At 35.0% G+C, this 18,382-nt stretch overlaps 1 protein-coding gene across 2 annotated transcripts in view; it reads right to left on the reverse strand.

The window, feature by feature from the left end:
* Positions 1 to 567: 567 nt before the first annotated feature.
* The window catches only part of fgd4b (FYVE, RhoGEF and PH domain containing 4b), a 38,414-nt gene continuing 20,599 nt past the window's right edge, over positions 568 to 18,382 (reverse strand). For both annotated transcript variants that reach the window (XM_079818273.1, XM_079818272.1), the window contains 8 exons: positions 13,365 to 13,511; positions 11,083 to 11,255; positions 10,961 to 10,991; positions 9,218 to 9,301; positions 9,014 to 9,139; positions 5,011 to 5,160; positions 4,792 to 4,932; positions 568 to 1,235 (listed from right to left, as the gene is read on the reverse strand). In XM_079818273.1, coding sequence (XP_079674399.1) covers positions 972 to 1,235; positions 4,792 to 4,932; positions 5,011 to 5,160; positions 9,014 to 9,139; positions 9,218 to 9,301; positions 10,961 to 10,991; positions 11,083 to 11,255; positions 13,365 to 13,511 — 1,116 coding nt within the window. In that variant the 3' untranslated portion in view covers positions 568 to 971. The remainder of the gene's footprint in view (positions 1,236 to 4,791; positions 4,933 to 5,010; positions 5,161 to 9,013; positions 9,140 to 9,217; positions 9,302 to 10,960; positions 10,992 to 11,082; positions 11,256 to 13,364; positions 13,512 to 18,382) is intronic.

Below are 18,382 nucleotides of genomic sequence, written 5' to 3' on the forward strand. Positions count from 1 at the left end.
TATAATTACTATGTTGTTGTTGTTTTTTTACAGTGGGTCATAAAATAGCATATCTTTGTCAGTGCGTTTTGTGGTGTTTGGAATTGTTTTTCTGCGCATTTTCGCACTAACTCAAAACATGCATGGCATGTGCAGGGCTCCGTACTTAAATTACAGGTTTTCTGCAATGTTAAAAATGACTTATTGGCTTCTCATGTTTCTGTTGATGCAGTTTTTGTCTATTCTACCAATTCGGACTTCCTCTTTTAGTGGGTTCGTTTCACACACACGTCTTCACACATTCTGATTGCAAAAAAAAAAGGCAAGCCATGGTGTGTCACTTCCCCTACATACAACAACAATTAGTACGGTCTTAATCTTCATTAGTGTGAAAATAGTGCGGCTATTTTTACCATTATAGTTCATTTGACTTAACAAGTGTTGTTTCCTGTTGTCAAATGAGTGTGAAGACTTCCTTTACTTGTGTGTGAATCTGAAGCGACTGCTAAGGCACATTTCACCCGAAAAAAGAGAATTCAAAATAATAGCTTGTATAATAAATTAAGATGCAGTGTTTAGAAGATCCACCACAGACATTTTTTATTCTTTTATTTATTTTAATGTCAACGTCCTGGTTTACAAAAAGCAATAAAGTGCATAAATCTTAGGGACAGTGACAATGACAAACATAAAGAAATAAAAATATACATAAAAGATGGCACAAAGAGAAAGACTAATAAATCACAAGGCAAAATTTGGATTAGCTTTGCAGTGATTGGACTGCGAACAAAAACCTTTGTAAACTAAAGCAGTAAAATCATTTAATTAATCACTGAATGTTTTATAGTGCATTAAAATATCTGATTTGTCATCTATTTATACACTCCCAAACAAATCTGTTCCCTAAGTGTTTTCTTAACCAACACATATTCTAATCTGCTGGGATTTTAAGAGTTTGCACACCTAAAAGGTGGAACACCAGCTGTCTTTTCTCAGGTACCATCAGGCACGCCTTCATGGCAACCGTTGGCAAGGTCGGCATCATCTGGCGTCTGGCATTCTGGCATCTCCCCGATCACGGCTTTGCGTATCACTCTCAGCCAGCGCAGTTTCACTTCCTCTGTTTCGGCAGTGAAGCAGTGGACAGATTTGGACTGACACAGACGGAAGCTGGTGGGAGGATGATGATCCACAGACCGTTGGACGTCATCTACCTGGTAACCCAGGAGCGGGATGGTACACTGGGCTTTGACATCCTTAGGGAAAAATATCAAAGAAGAAACTGGACTGATATTAACATTTAAAGGTCAATGTTAACATTTGAGGAGTTACTAAAGTTAGGGGATTGCTACGGTGTTCTGAGTGGTTGCGAAGGCGTTGCTATGGTGGTTTTTAGGGTTTCTGGTAATAGCAAGGACATTGCTATGCAGTTCTTAACTGTGCTCTGAGTGGAACTGAGGTGTATAGAGAAGTTGCTTGGGCGTTGTTAAGTGGTTGCTAAGGTGTTCCGAGTTGTTTCAAGGATTCTAGTATTTGCAAGGATGTTGCTAATGCTTTCAGAGTAGTTACTAGGGTTTGAGATGGTAGCTAGGATGTTGCTAAGTGGTTGCTAGGTTGTTGCTAGGTGTTCAGAGTAGTCCCTGTGGTTTTAAGAGGTAGCTAGGATGTTGCCACGTTGTGGCTAAGGTGTTCTGAGTGGTTGCCAAGGTTACAGATGGTAGATCGGATGTTGCTAGGTGTTTAGAGTAGTCTCTGGGGTAGCTAGGACATTGCTAAGGTGTTCTGAGTGGTTGCCAAGGTTACAGGTGGTAGCTAGTATGTTGCTATGTGTTTAGAGTAGTCTCTGGGGTAGCTAGGACATTGCTAAGGTGTTCTGAGTGGTTGCCAAGGTTACAGGTGGTAGCTAGTATGTTGCTATGTGTTTAGAGTAGTCTCTGGGGTAGCTAGGACATTGCTAAGGTGTTCTGAGTGGTTGCCAAGGTTACAGATGGTAGCTAGTATGTTGCTATGTGTTTAGAGTAGTCTCTGGGGTAGCTAGGACATTGCTAAGGTGTTCTGAGTGGTTGCCAAGGTTACAGATGGTAGATAGGATGTTGCTAGGTGTTTAGAGTAGTCTCTGGGGTAGCTAGGACATTGCTAAGGTGTTCTGAGTGGTTGCCAAGGTTACAGATGGTAGCTAGTATGTTGCTATGTGTTTAGAGTAGTCTATGGGGTAGCTAGGACATTGCTAAGGTGTTCTGAGTGGTTGCCAAGGTTACAGATGGTAGCTAGTATGTTGCTATGTGTTTAGAGTAGTCTCTGGGGTAGCTAGGACATTGCTAAGGTGTTCTGAGTGGTTGCCAAGGTTACAGATGGTAGCTAGTATGTTGCTATGTGTTTAGAGTAGTCTCTGGGGTAGCTAGGACATTGCTAAGGTGTTCTGAGTGGTTGCCAAGGTTACAGATGGTAGCTAGGATGTTGCTAGGTGTTCAGAGTAGTCTCTGGGGTAGCTAGGACATTGCTAAGGTGTTCTGAGTGGTTGCCAAGGTTACAAATGGTAGCTAGGATGTTGCTAGGTGTTCAGAGTAGTCTCTGGGGTAGCTAGGACATTGCTAAGGTGTTCTGAGTGGTTGCCAAGGTTACAGATGGTAGCTAGGATGTTGCTAAGTGGCTGTTAAGGTGTTTTGAGTTGTTGCTAGGGTTTCTAGTGGTTGCTAGAATGTTGTTAAGCAGTTGCTAATGTTTTCAAAGTAGTTGTTAAGGTTTCAGATGGTAGCTAGGATGTTGCCAAGTTTCTGTTAAGGTGTTTTGAGTTGTTGCTAGGGTTTATAGTGGTTGCTAGGATGTTGTTAAGCAGTTGCTACTGCTTTCAGAGTGGTTGTTAAGGTTTCAGATGGTAGCCAGGATGTTGCCAAGTTTCTGTTAAGTTGTTCTGAGTTGTTGCTAGGGTTTCTAGTGGTTGCTAGGATGTTGTTAATTAGTTGCTAATATTTACAGAGTAGTTGTTAGGGTTTCAGATGGTAGCTAGAATGTTGCTAAGTGGCTGTTAAGGTGTTTTGAGTTGTTGCTAGGGTTTCTAGTGGTTGCTAGGCTGTTGTTAAGCAGTTGCTAATGTATTCAAAGTAGTTGTTAAGGTTTCAGATGGTAGCTAGAATGTTGGCAAGTTTCTGTTGAGGTGTTTTGAGTTGTTGCTAGGGTTTATAATGGTTGCTAGGATGTTGTTAAGCAGTTGCTACTGCTTTCAGAGTGGTTGTTAAGGTTTCAGATGGTAGCCAGGATGTTGCCAAGTTTCTGTTAAGTTGTTCTGAGTTGTTGCTAGGGTTTCTAGTGGTTGCTAGGATGTTGTTAATTAGTTGCTAATATTTACAGAGTAGTTGTTAGGGTTTCAGATGGTAGCTAGAATGTTGCTAAGTGGTTGCTAAGGTCTTCTGTGTGGTTGCTAAGGTTACAGGTGGTAGCTAGGATGTTTCTAAATGGTTGCTAGGTGTTCAGAGTAGTCTCTGGGGTTTTAGAAGGTAGCTAGGATGTTGTTAATTGTTTGCTAAGTTGTTTTGGGTGGTTGCAAAGGTAGATGGTAGCTAGGATGTTGCTAAGTGGTTGCTAGGTGTTCAGAGTAGTTCCTGGAGTTTCAGATGGTTGTAAGGACGGTGCTAAGGTGTTCTGAGTGGTTTCCGATGTTTCAGATGATTGCTAGGATGTTGCTAAGAAGTTGCTAAAGCCTTCAAAGTAGTTGCACGGGTTTCAGATGGTAGCAAGGACATTGCTAAGTGGTTGCTAAGGTGTTTTGAGTGGATGCTAGGGTGTTGCTGAGGTGTTCAGAGTAGTTCCTGTGGTTTCAGATGGTAGCAAGGACGTTGCTAAGGTGTTCAAAGTGTTTCCTCAAGAGTTGCTGTGTTCTGAGTTGTTACTAGGGTTTCTAGTGGTTGATAGGATGTTGCTAAGCGGTTGCTAATACTTTCAGAGTAGTTGCTAGGGTTTCAGATGGTAGCTAAGATGTTGCTAAGGGGTTGCTAAAGTGTTCAAAGTGTTTCCTCAGAGTTGCTATGTTCTGAGTTACTAGGGTTTCTAGTGGTTGATAGGATGTTGCTAAGCGGTTGCTAATACTTTCAGAGTAGTTGCTAGGGTTTCAGATGGTAGCTAGGATGTTGCTAAGGGGTTGCTAAGGTGTTCAAAGTGTTTCCTCAAGAGTTGCTATGTTCTGAGTTGTTACTAGGGTTTCTAGTGGTTGATAGGATGTTGCTAAGCGGTTGCTAATACTTTCAGAGTAGTTGCTAGGGTTTCAGATGGTAGCTAGGACGTTGCTAAGGTGTTCAAAGTGGTTCCTCAAGAATTGCTATGTTCTGAGTTGTTACTAGGGTTTCTAATGGTTGATAGGATGTTGCTAAGCGGTTGCTAATACTTTCAGAGTAGTTGCTAGGGTTTCAGATGGTAGCTAGGATGTTGCTAAGGGGTTGCTAAGGTGTTCAAAGTGTTTCCTCAAGAGTTGCTATGTTCTGAGTTGTTACTAGGGTTTCTAGTGGTTGATAGGATGTTGCTAAGCGGTTGCTAATACTTTCAGAGTAGTTGCTAGGGTTTCAGATGGTAGCTAGGATGTTGCTAAGGGGTTGCTAAGTTGTTCAAAGTGGTTCCTCAAGAGTTGCTATGTTCTGAGTTGTTACTAGGGTTTATAGTGGTTGCTAGGGTGTTGCTAAGCAGATCCTAATGTGTTCAGAGTGGGGGCTAAGGCATTGCATTGTCAAGCCAGATGCACAAATTAAGGTTTTTAGAAGTATTTAGAAGAAACCAGCATTTTCAGTGATATCTTTAGCCCATTATTGTGAGTGTGTCTCTCACCTGTGGAGCGCCGTACAGGTAAAGCACCAGTGCATCATGCTGTGGGATCACACACCAGACCCTCTGACATGGTTTAGTTCTGTCACTGTACTGCAGGAAGCCACATAGAAAACTGTTTCCTGAGACCTGAGCTGCTTCAATCTGGTAAAAGGTCAGGGGTAGAAAAATCAAAAACAGTTCACACAGACAGAAAGAACGAAACACATCAATAACAAGCACCTCAAGAATTCCTCTTTTCTTCCCGGTAACTGGTTCCTCGGTGTCCACTCTGCCGGTCAGAATGAAGTAACAGTCCTTACAGACCTTATTTAATCTGTTACTGTCGTACTTCAGTGGCGCCTTGTAGTCCGAACATTTATGGCACACAACCTGAAACGCATCTCAAAATATTAGCTCTTCTTTTAAAGTACAAAAAAGCTTTATTCACTTCAAAACATTTTAAAAACAATATTATAACCATGTAAAGTCATATAGAAAGACTTAAAAAAAGAAAATGTTTGTGTGAAAACCAAGCGGTAACTCCTGCAGTTTCTCTTGAAGCCAATACGGAAGTGACTTAAACTGCAGTTCATGGACTGGCCACTAGAGACTCAGAATCTCATTGAGCTCATGTTAAAATGCCCAACTTTACAGCAGAAGAACACGTTTACAGTCTGGTACAAATTGTGGTTTTGGTCTATACGGTTTAATACCTATACCTAATTTTGCCCTTCATGACGACTGTGAGGAGGGGTGAATTTTTTTTAAACTCATTCGTTAACATTATATAAAGCCTTAAAGTCCTGCATAATTAAGGGCGTGGCCACTTTGAGTGACAGGTGGATTGCCGTTTGTCTGCTGTCTGCTAGTCACCTCAGCTCCGCCCACGTCCCGCCTCTTTGCCCATTATCTGTTATCCGGGAGTGACGCGCTGCCAAGATGGCAACGGCCATCTCGTCCCTACTTTAAGCTTCAAAACTGCTCTTCAGAATCTTTTGGGTGACGTCACGGATACTACGTCCATATTTTTGTACAGTCTATGGTAACAATTTTTTTTAGTTTTGCTGCTGGTACGTACGTAATTGCCACTGCCAATACACAAGACATGCTACTATGAGCAAGCAAGACATGCTGCTGCTGTACACGCAAACATGAATGAGATGTAGCACATCTATACAGGTGGAGCTGGGGAAGGTGGAGGGTTTCTGAAAGCGCGCTTCAAACTGCTACAGCAAACAATAGGCAAGAATTTGAATGTTGTTTATGTGGCTATTTAAGAAAAAAATGGTATATTCAGTTTAACAGCACTAGGTTCAAGAAGTTAAACTTGAACCTAGCGCTGTACACATTTTGACGCTTAAAATATGTTCTAAATTATGAATGTGTCAAACGCGTTTGCAAAACGGCCTGAATCCACTTGAATTTGCAATAAATGAATGAATCCTCGAATGAGCGCCGGGTTTCTAGCGTATTTACTTGAACTTCTCAGGTAATATCTATGGTTTGACCCATTTCAGAGGCGGCAAAAATCAGAATTGGAATGGGCTTTGTGAATAAAGCTCTACGAACTTGACGTGCGATGCCGCGCTGATGACATGTTTGCGCATAAATCACTGGCACACGCAGTCTCGCACAAAGATAAATATTGTAAGTTACTGCATAATACCAGGGGCGATTCTAGGATTTTCATTTTAGGGGGGCTTAGCCCCCAGTGAGTGTATGAAAAAAAAATTGGTAAGACTTTAGTTTAGGGTCCAATTCTCTATTAACAAGTAGTTTATTAATATGCATATTAGGACACTCACTAACCCAGCAATTGGGTTGTTTTAAGCAAACATTTAACCCAACCGCTGGGTTAAAACAACCCAGTTGCTGGGTTAGTCCATTTTCAACCCAACTTGGGTTATTTTTAACCCAGCATTTTTTAGAGTGGATATTGGCTGTTTATTGTTTCGTTTCGGGGGCATGGCCCCTCGAGAAAATTTAGATTTCTATGATCTACATCTGTGCATTTTAAGATGTTTAAAATTACATAACAATAGATTGAAAACCATGTCAGTGGGCAGATATGACTGATTAAGTTTTTCCATTTTTGTCAGTGAAGAAAGTAAACATATGTTTAACTGATATTTATGTTTTTTAATCATTTTCGAAGGCTAACAGGAAAGCTAGGTAACTAGATGTATTAAATGAATTCACAATATGCACACATTCATTACTGATCTTATGCCCAATACAGGCTGAAAAAAGCTGAGCTTTTTTTATTTACTGAGAGCTACACATGAAATTATTAATTTACAATATGCACACATTTATTACTATTAATCTCATGCCTAATCTGAAGAAAATGCCTTTGTTAATATTTATTGTTTGTTAATTATATTATAAATGACATTACATAGGCCTATTTCCAATCAAAATGGCGAAATTAGACAAAAGTTTATTAATTTGGCTGAATATTTTTGTCATTTGTTTAACATTTCTGACTTAAAGAAGCCGCTGTCAAATATGAAATGTTTAGTTTAGCTAAATATCTCGCACTTGACGTCGAGTCGCGCTGCTAAAATTTGTGTCAGCCTCAGCAGCTTCTGTGAACATAAAGCCCGCCTACTCTGATTTGATTGGTTTTCGCAAATATTTTGACATTGACGAGCGGTGACAGACCAATGAGGCTCAGATCAACACACACACCTCTGCTTCTGATTCGCCACCGCTGTGGATTGAAGAACAGGCTGATTCATGCAGATTAAAAAGACAGGATGAAGCCTCCTGCCAGTTTCATATGTTTAAAAGGTTAATCACACATTTTTTAGGGGGGCTGGACAGAATTTTAAGGGCCTAGTGACGCCCATGCATAATAAATTTTAACAAGCAGTCTCATTTTTAGCTATGTCTTTTAACTATTATCCAAGGACAAAAACATGACCTTTAACTATTGGCTTTACATCATCAAGTCAGCTCACTTTACTTTGCGCGAGGCCCTGTGCGGTCGCACACTGTTCGGCCATGTCCCAAATGGCACACTTCGTGTGCACTTTCGGTCTTTTGGACTTACAATGGCCGCTTAAAGAAACACTCCACCGTTTTTAGAAATAGGGCTTATTCAACTTCTTTCCTACATTTAGATATGTGGGCAAATGCATTTACTCGGGACATGCTAGCTGGCAACATAGGATTACATTCATTATGCTAAGCTAAGCTAGCAGCGACCCTGCCAAACTAAAACAATGCATGCACTGAGACAAAAATGCATTTGCCCACGTATCTAAATGTAGGAAAGAAGTTGAATAAGCCCTATTTCTAAAAACGGTGGAGTGTTCCTTTAACGTGTCCGTTAAGCCCACAAGACCGTAGGGTGTCCCATTCGTCATTTAAACTTAAAGGATTAGTTTTGAATAAACTTTTGCTGATAATTTACTCACCCCCATGTCATCCAAGATGTCCATGTCTTTCTTTCTGCAGTCGAAAAGAAATTAAGGTTTTGGATGAAAACAGTCCAGGGTTTTTCTCCATATAATGGACTTCAATGGGCTCCAAACGGTTCAAATGACAGTTTCAGTGGAGCTTCAAAGGGCTTTAAACGACACCAGATGATGAATAAGGGTCTAATCTAGCGAAACGATCAGTTTCTGAGAGAAACCGAGCAGTAATTATGCTATTATTTTACCTCTTAACAGACGAACGCGATCGTCTCTGAGCTCCGCCATAACTTCCGGCAAGTAAGGTCAAATTAGATCTTGGTCATAGATATAGCGATAGTAGATGCCTTATTCTACTGATCCGTGCAGTTGTTAATGAGGCATCTACGTATACATCTATGACCACGATCTATTTAAATTATTTAAAGCTGCACTGAAACTGTCATTTGGACCTTGAACCATTTGGAGCCCATTGAAGTCCATTATATGGAGAAAAACCCTGGACTGTTTTCATCCAAAACCTTCATTTCTTTTCGACTGCAGAAAGAAAGACATGGATATCTTGGATGACATGAGGGTGAGTAAATTATCAGCAAAAGTTTATTTAAAAGTGAACTAATCCTTTAAAGAAGGGTGCTCGTGAGCGCCCCCTTTGCGGCTGCCATGTGCCCTCGATGTGCACTTCAGCTGAGCCTGCAAGTTTGTGAGCTACGCAGAGGACTTCTACCCGGCAGTCAAACGTCGTGAAAGTGTGGACTCTGAGGAAGACCGCGAGGGTTTAGGGTGCCATTTGGGACAGGGCCAGTGTATGCATGCAAACTCACGTATCCACATGCCCTGCAATGGTGTCTCCTGCGGGTCAGAGCGTTGAAGGGCTCCTTGCATTTCATGCACATGGTCACTTCATTGTCCCGAATCCAGCGCGGAGCTCTCTTCCCCAACTCTTCTTTCTGAAAAACACATGATAAAGCAAGTGTTTTCATAGTTCATGGATTCGCCCTTGTGCCTATTTTGCACGTTCTACTTACAGACACTTCATCCGCCACTTCTTTAGAGGCCGACTTGAAAGTTTCATTCTTCTGCTGAAAGATTTCAATGGTCTCCTGGAACGCCTGGAACGCAAACGACCCACATTGAAACTTTCCAATGGAAGCTTGTTTTCACCATGGAATATAAAAATTAAAAAAGGTAACTTGCGACTTTTTATCTCACAAAAAACTCTTTTTATGTCTCACAAATCAGACTTTTCCCCCTCACAATTCTTAGATCTGCAAGATTTAAATGGGCAATTCTGAGGAAAATAAGTCAGAATTGTGAGATAAAGTCACAAGCTTGAGTCCGCCACAAAATAAAAAATAAATACGGTAATTGTGACTTCTCACAATATTTTTCAGTATAAACTACCATTTTTGAGGGGGGGGGAAATCTATATTTCACAATTGTGAGACAAAAAACATAAAAAATGTATTGTGACTTTGTAATCTCACAATTGCAAGTTTATATCTCACAATTCAGACTTTCCCCCTCATAACTACAACAACAAAAAATCTGAATTGTGAGATATAGCTTGGACGTTGCTAAGTGGTTGCTATGTTGTTGCTGGGTGTTCAGAGTAATCCTCGGGATTTCAGAAGGTAGCTAGGATGTTGCTAAGGTGTTCTGAGTGGTTTCCAAGGTTTCAGATGGTTGCTAGGATGTTGCTAAGAAGCTTTCAGAGTAGTTGCAAGGGTTTCAGATGGTAGCTAAGATGTTGGCAAGTGGTTGCTAAGGTGTTTTGAGTGGTTGCTAGAGCGTTGCTGAGGTGTTCAGAGTAGTTCCTGGGGTTTCAGATGGTAGCAAGGGCGTTGCTAAGTGGTTGCTAAGGTGTTTTGAGGGGTTGATAGGGTGTTGCTAAGGTGTACAGAGTAGTTCCTGGGGTTTCAGATGGTATCAAGGACATTGCTAAGTGGTTGCTAAGGTGTTTTGAGGAGTTGATAGGGTGTTGCTAAGGTTTTCAGAGAAATTCCTGGGGTTCCAGATGGTATCAAGGACGTTGCTAAGTGGTTGCTTAAGTGGTTGCTAGGGTGTTGCTGAGGTGCTCGGAGAAGTTCCTGGGGTTTCAGATGGTAGGAAGGACGTTGCCAAGGTGTTTTGAGTGGTTGCTAGGGTGTTGCTGAGGTGTTCAGAATAGTTCCTGGGGTTTCAGATGGTAGGAAGGACGTTGCCAAGGTGTTTTGAGTGGTTGCTAGGGTGTTGCTGAGGTGTTCAGAATAGTTCCTGGGGTTTCAGATGTTAGCAAGGATGTTGCTAAGTGGTTGCTAAGGTGTTTTGAGTGGTTGATAGGGTGTTGCTGAGGTGTTCAGAGTAGTTCCTGGGGTTTCAGATGGTATCAAGGACGTTGCTAAGTGGTTGCTAAGGTGTTCAAAGTGGTTCCTCAAGATTTGCTATGTTCTGAGTTGTTACTAGGGTGTTGCTTAGCAGATCCTAATGTATTCAGAATGACTGCTAGGGCATTGCTTTGTCAAGCCAGATGCACAAAGTAAGGTTTTTAGGAGTATTTAGAAGAAACCAGCATTTTCAATGATATCTTTACCCCATTGTTGTGTCTCTCTCACCTGCGGAGCACCGTAAAGGTAAATCAATTGTGAGATATAAACTCAATTGTGAGAGAAAAAGTCTGAATTGTGAGATAAAATCCATTCCATTGCAGAAATAAGCTTCCATATGTTCCTAATTCTTACATTCATAATTCAGATTTAATTCAGCTTTGAGCAACGGAACGACACTGATACCTTAATCCAGTCCTCTTTGTCTTGGTCTGAGCTGTGAACAACGAAAAGCCACAGTCATTATGAGCTAAAAAAACAGATGCTATTTTCTATACACATGGCAAACGAGTGGATTCTGCCCTCACCTGGCCTGCAGCTCCAGCGTTCGCTCTTTACCCGACACCTGGAACGTGTGAGGATAGGCGTCATTGGAGGTTTCGAGCACCTTCATGCCCGCCACGCCGACCCGCGTGCGCACGGTGAACCGCTGACCCACAAGACTGAACTTGGGCACGCAGTACAGCAGCATGTTGTTAAACTGTGAAGAGAAGGGTGCCGTGATTTAACTCTCAAAATGACAGCACACGCTGAAGAAAACGAAAGCATTTTTGTCTTGATTTTCAAATCAAGATACATTTACTTGAGATGCAAAATGACATAAGATATTCATAACTGATTAGTAAATAATGAATAAAAATGTGACCAATTTTTTGTCAATTTTTTTGTCGTTTGGTCGGGTTCTCTGACGATTATTTTGGTCGATTAATCGAGTTGTCTGCAATTATTTTGGCAGTTAATCAAGCAATCGGTCGATTATTTTGACGTTTTGTCGGCTAATCTGGTGCTAATTTTTACCACTTGATCAAATAGCCACGATTATTTTGGCGATTAATCGGTTTATTGTTTTGGCGATTAATCGGGTAATTGTTTGATTATTTTGGCAGTTAATTGTGTATTCTGCGACCATTTTTTGGCTCTTGACTGAGTAATCGTCGATTATTTTGTCGTTTGGTCGGGTTCTCTGTCGATTAATCGAGTTGTCTGCAATTATTTTGGCAGTTAATCAAGCAATCGGCCGATTATTTTGACGTTTTGTCGGTTAATCTGGCGCTTATTTTTTTACCATTTGATCAAGTAGCCACGATTATTTTGGTGATTAATCAAGTATTCTGCTATTATTTTTGCAGCTTGATTGAGTAATCGGACGATTATTTTGCCGCTTAAACGAGGAATCAGATAAAAAAAAATTGTGGTGATAAAAATAGACCTATATATAGAATAATAGCCTTTAAAATGATTTAAAATACATATATAATAACAATGAGGGTTCAAATAAAGTATCAAAAGCAAGTAATCATTTGGTTGTATGAACAACACTGTAAAAACATATAATGTTATGTATATATTATATATATTATATATATATATATATTATAAACTAAATCATCTTGTGTGCATTATGTGTTATAACAAATGCTTGCAGAGGACGCCAGTGGCCGGGTGATTGTTGTTACACTTTATAACAGATAAAATCATTGTTTAATATATTAGCCAAACAACGTTTAATTCAAAGGCCACTTTACAACAGAAATACTACAGTGAGGGTTTGGATTTTTATTTTGAAATCACGTTGAAAGCTAATTTCGCATATTTAGAAACATATGGATGTATTCTCCTTTGTTGGCGTAGGTTTATAAATGATTTACGTTACAAATCTGGTGAAAGGGTGCATGTTGTGTTTCCTGGATGAACGTTACAACATTATACTGTACATAAAGGCTTTAAGTAAAGTGTTACTATTTCTGTTAATTGCTTTAAGTATAAAGTCACTTAAAGGAGTGGGGGGGTCTAATGCTATTGCATGCATTCTGCCTTATTTACAAAGTTAAAGAGTTGATTATCATGCTAAACATGTAAAAAAAAACAAAAAAAAAACGAGATGGACATATGACGGAGTATTTCTGTGCCAAATACACTCCTTCAGGATTCGAACAAGTTTCGGAAAGTTTTTTTCAAGTATGCCCCTGTATGATGTCATAAATGGCGGAATTCCTTATATGGGCGCACACACACACACACACACTCACATCAACCAGAGCGAGAGCAAGTGCGCGCCCATCATCGAGCTTCGTTCGGGTTACAGAGCCGTCGGCGGCGCTGTCATTTTGTTTTTAGACACAAGATCAACAATGTAATTAAAGAAGTGTGTGTGTGAGGGAAAGATAACCTTGTTCAGCTTCCCAAATAGGATAAGGGAACAGTGGATGCAGTTTGTTTTCCCAGAGTTCTGTAAGTGTGTGTGTTTGTTCCGAGTCATGAGTGGAAACCACAGGCGGCGAGTGAAACTGCATCAAATGTGTGTGTTTTGTTGGCAATCGGCCGACGTATAGAGAATCAAAAGTTATCCAGGGAAAATACCATGATGTAGTGTGTGTGTGTGTGTGTGTGTGTGTGTGTGTGTGTGTGTGACTCTTTAGCTCTGCCCACTGCACGAGCTCGGCTGTTTTGGGAAAGAATCGGTCCAGAATCGGTTTGCTTCTTAAATAAATGTATCTTGAATTAACAATGTTTAGATACGTGTACTGTGAAACAAGTCAAAAATATTTTATAGTGTGTTGCATGTATGACCGTCTTTGATTTATCTAACCAGGAAGAGGTATCTCTCCATGGACGAGGTGTTTCTGGCGGCCAGCTTTAGGATCTGTCCCTCTTTAATGAGCTCGTTGGACGGGTTAACGATGTCCTCCTCACATCCCAGCATCTCATAGATCTCCATCAGCTTCTTCAGGTTCTCCTGGAAAACATGCAGAGAACTTTTGGGTATATAAAACAAATCAAGACTTTATATGGAGTAAAATATTAGCAGCTTATACAGCTGTAACTGTTAATGAATGAATGTAATGAAAATATAAAATGTATATACTAATGTATTATATATATATATATATATATATATATGTACACCGATCAGGCATAACATTATGACCGGTGAAGTGAATAACACTGATTATCTCTTCATCAGCTGTTAGTGGGTGGGATATATTAGGCAGCAAGTGAACATTTTGTCCTCAAAGTTGATGTGTTAGAAGGAGGAAAAATGGGCAAGCGTAAGGATTTGAGCGAGTTTGACAAGGGCCAAATTGTGACGACTGGGCTGGGCTAGACGACTGGGTCAGAGCATCTCCAAAACTGCAGCTCTTGTGGGATGTTCCCGGTCTGCAGTGGTCAGTCTTTTCAAAAGTGTAAGAACAGTGGAGAACCGGCCACAGGGTCATGGCTCATTAATGCACGTTTAGATATTTAACTGGAAAATCAGGCAAAATTATTTTATAATATTTTTATGTATATTTTAGATATTTAAGTGGAAAATCAGACCAAATTATTTTATAATATTTTAGATATTTAAGTGGAAAATCAGGCCAAATTATTTTATAATATTTTTATGTATATTTTAGATATTTAACTGGAAAATAAGACCAAATTATTTTATAATATTTTTATGTATATTTTAGATATTTAAGTGGAAAATCAGGCCAAATTATTTTATAATATTTTTATGTATATTTTAGATATTTAACTGGAAAATAAGACCAAATTATTTTATAATATTTTTATGTATATTTTAGATATTTAACTGGAAAATCAGGCCAAATTATTTTATAATATTTTTATGTATATTTTAGATATTTAAGTGGAAAATCAGGCCAAATTATTTTATAATATTTGTATGTATATTTTAGATATTTAAGTGGAAAATCAGACCAAATTATTTTATAATATTTGTATGTATATTTTAGATATTTAAGTGGAAAATCAGACCAAATTATTTAATAATATTTGTATGTATATTTTAGATATTTAAGTGGAAAATCAGGCCAAATTATTTTATAATATTTTTATGTATATTTTAGATATTTAACTGGAAAATCAGGCCAAATTATTTTATAATATTTTTATGTATATTTTAGATATTTAACTGGAAAATCAGGCCAAATTATTTTATAATATTTTTATGTATATTTTATATATTTAACTGGAAAATCAGGCCAAATTATTTAATAATATTTGTATGTATATTTTAGATATTTAACTGGAAAATCAGACCAAATTATTTTATAATATTTTTATGTATATTTTAGATATTTAAGTGGAAAATCAGGCCAAATTGTTTTATAATATTTGTATGTATATTTTAAACATTTAACTGGAAAATCAGACCAAATTATTTTATAATATTTGTATGTATATTTTAAACATTTAACTGGAAAATCAGGCCAAATTATTTTATAATATTTGTATGTATATTTTAGATATTTAAGTGGAAAATCAGGCCAAATTATTTTATAATATTTTTATGTATATTTTAGATGTTTAAGTGGAAAATCAGACCAAATTATTTTATAATATTTGTATGTATATTTTAAACATTTAACTGGAAAATCAGGCCAAATTATTTTATAATATTTGTATGTATATTTTAGATATTTAACTGGAAAATCAGGCCAAATTATTTTATAATATTTGTATGTATATTTTAGATATTTAACTGGAAAATCAGGCCAAATTATTTAATAATATTTTTATGTATATTTTAGATATTTAACTGGAAAATCAGGCCAAATTATTTTATAATATTTTTATGTATATTTTAGATATTTAAGTGGAAAATCAGACCAAATTATTTTATAATATTTTTATGTATATTTTAGATATTTAACTGGAAAATCAGGCCAAATTATTTTATTATATGTTTATGTATATTTTAGATATTTAAGTGAAAAATAAGACCAAATTATTTTATAATATTTTTATGTATATTTTAGATATTTAACTGGAAAATCAGGCCAAATTATTTTATAATATTTTTATGTATATTTTAGATATTTAAGTGGAAAATCAGACCAAATTATTTTATAATATTTTTATGTATATTTTAGATATTTAACTGGAAAATCAGGCCAAATTATTTTAATATTTTTATGTATATTTTAGATATTTAAGTGGAAAACCAGGCCAAATTATTTTATAATATTTGTATGTATATTTTAAACATTTAACTGGAAAATCAGACCAAATTATTTTATAATATTTGTATGTATATTTTAGATATTCAACTGGAAAATCAGGCCAAATTATTTTATAATATTTTAATGTATATTTTAGATATTTAAGTGGAAAATCAGGCCAAATTATTTTATAATATTTGTATGTATATTTTAGATATTTAACTGGAAAATCAGGCCAAATTATTTTATAATATTTGTATGTATATTTTAGATGTTTAAGTGGAAAATCAGACCAAATTATTTTATAATATTTGTATGTATATTTTAAACATTTAACTGGAAAATCAGGCCAAATTATTTTATAATATTTTTATGTATATTTTATATATTTAACTGGAAAATCAGGCCAAATTATTTTATAATATTTGTATGTATATTTTAGATATTTAACTGGAAAATCAGGCCAAATTATTTTATAATATTTTTATGTATATTTTAGATGTTTAAGTGGAAAATACGACCAAATTATTTTATAATATTTTTATGTATATTTTAGATATTTAAGTGGAAAATACGACCAAATTATTTTATAATATTTTTATGTATATTTTAGATATTTAAGTGGAAAATAAGACCAAATTATTTTATAATATTTTTATGTATATTTTAGATATTTAACTGGAAAATACGACCAAATTATTTTATAATATTTTTATGTATATTTTAGATATTTAACTGGAAAATACGACCAAATTATTTTATAATATTTTTATGTATATTTTAGATATTTAACTGGAAAATCAGGCCAAATTATTTTATAATATTTTTATGTATATTTTAGATATTTAAGTGGAAAATCAGACCAAATTATTTTATAATATTTTTATGTATATTTTAGATATTTAACTGGAAAATCAGGCCAAATTATTTTATAATATTTTTATGTATATTTTAGATATTTAACTGGAAAATCAGGCCAAATTATTTTATAATATTTTTATGTATATTTTAGATATTTAAGTGGAAAATAAGACCAAATTATTTTATAATATTTTTATGTATATTTTAGATATTTAAGTGGAAAATACGACCAAATTATTTTATAATATTTTTATGTATATTTTAGATATTTAAGTGGAAAATCAGGCCAAATTATTTTATAATATTTTTATGTATATTTTAGATATTTAAGTGGAAAATACGACCAAATTATTTTATAATATTTTTATGTATATTTTAGATATTTAAGTGGAAAATACGACCAAATTATTTTATAATATTTTTATGTATATTTTAGATATTTAAGTGGAAAATAAGACCAAATTATTTTATAATATTTTTATGTATATTTTAGATATTTAACTGGAAAATACGACCAAATTATTTTATAATATTTTTATGTATATTTTAGATATTTAACTGGAAAATCAGGCCAAATTATTTTATAATATTTTTATGTATATTTTAGATATTTAAGTGGAAAATCAGACCAAATTATTTTATAATATTTTTATGTATATTTTAGATATTTAACTGGAAAATCAGGCCAAATTATTTTATAATATTTTTATGTATATTTTAGATATTTAAGTGGAAAATCAGGCCAAATTATTTTATAATATTTTTATGTATATTTTAGATATTTAAGTGGAAAATCAGACCAAATTATTTTATAATATTTTTATGTATATTTTAGATATTTAACTGGAAAATCAGGCCAAATTATTTTATAATATTTTTATGTATATTTTAGATATTTAACTGGAAAATCAGGCCAAATTATTTTATAATATTTTTATGTATATTTTAGATGTTTAAGTGGAAAATACGACCAAATTATTTTATAATATTTTTATGTATATTTTAGATATTTAAGTGGAAAATAAGACCAAATTATTTTATAATATTTTTATGTATATTTTAGATATTTAAGTGGAAAATACGACCAAATTATTTTATAATATTTTTATGTATATTTTAGATATTTAAGTGGAAAATCAGGCCAAATTATTTTATAATATTTTTATGTATATTTTAGATATTTAAGTGGAAAATACGACCAAATTATTTTATAATATTTTTATGTATATTTTAGATATTTAAGTGGAAAATACGACCAAATTATTTTATAATATTTTTATGTATATTTTAGATATTTAAGTGGAAAATAAGACCAAATTATTTTATAATATTTTTATGTATATTTTAGATATTTAACTGGAAAATACGACCAAATTATTTTATAATATTTTTATGTATATTTTAGATATTTAACTGGAAAATCAGGCCAAATTATTTTATAATATTTTTATGTATATTTTAGATATTTAAGTGGAAAATCAGACCAAATTATTTTATAATATTTTTATGTATATTTTAGATATTTAACTGGAAAATCAGGCCAAATTATTTTATAATATTTTTATGTATATTTTAGATATTTAAGTGGAAAATCAGGCCAAATTATTTTATAATATTTTTATGTATATTTTAGATATTTAAGTGGAAAATCAGACCAAATTATTTTATAATATTTTTATGTATATTTTAGATATTTAACTGGAAAATCAGGCCAAATTATTTTATAATATTTTTATGTATATTTTAGATATTTAACTGGAAAATCAGGCCAAATTATTTTATAATATTTTTATGTATA

The sequence above is a fragment of the Gobio gobio genome (assembly GCF_949357685.1).
Source record: "Gobio gobio genome assembly, chromosome: 5".
In the NCBI taxonomy this organism is placed as follows: domain Eukaryota; kingdom Metazoa; phylum Chordata; class Actinopteri; order Cypriniformes; family Gobionidae; genus Gobio; species Gobio gobio.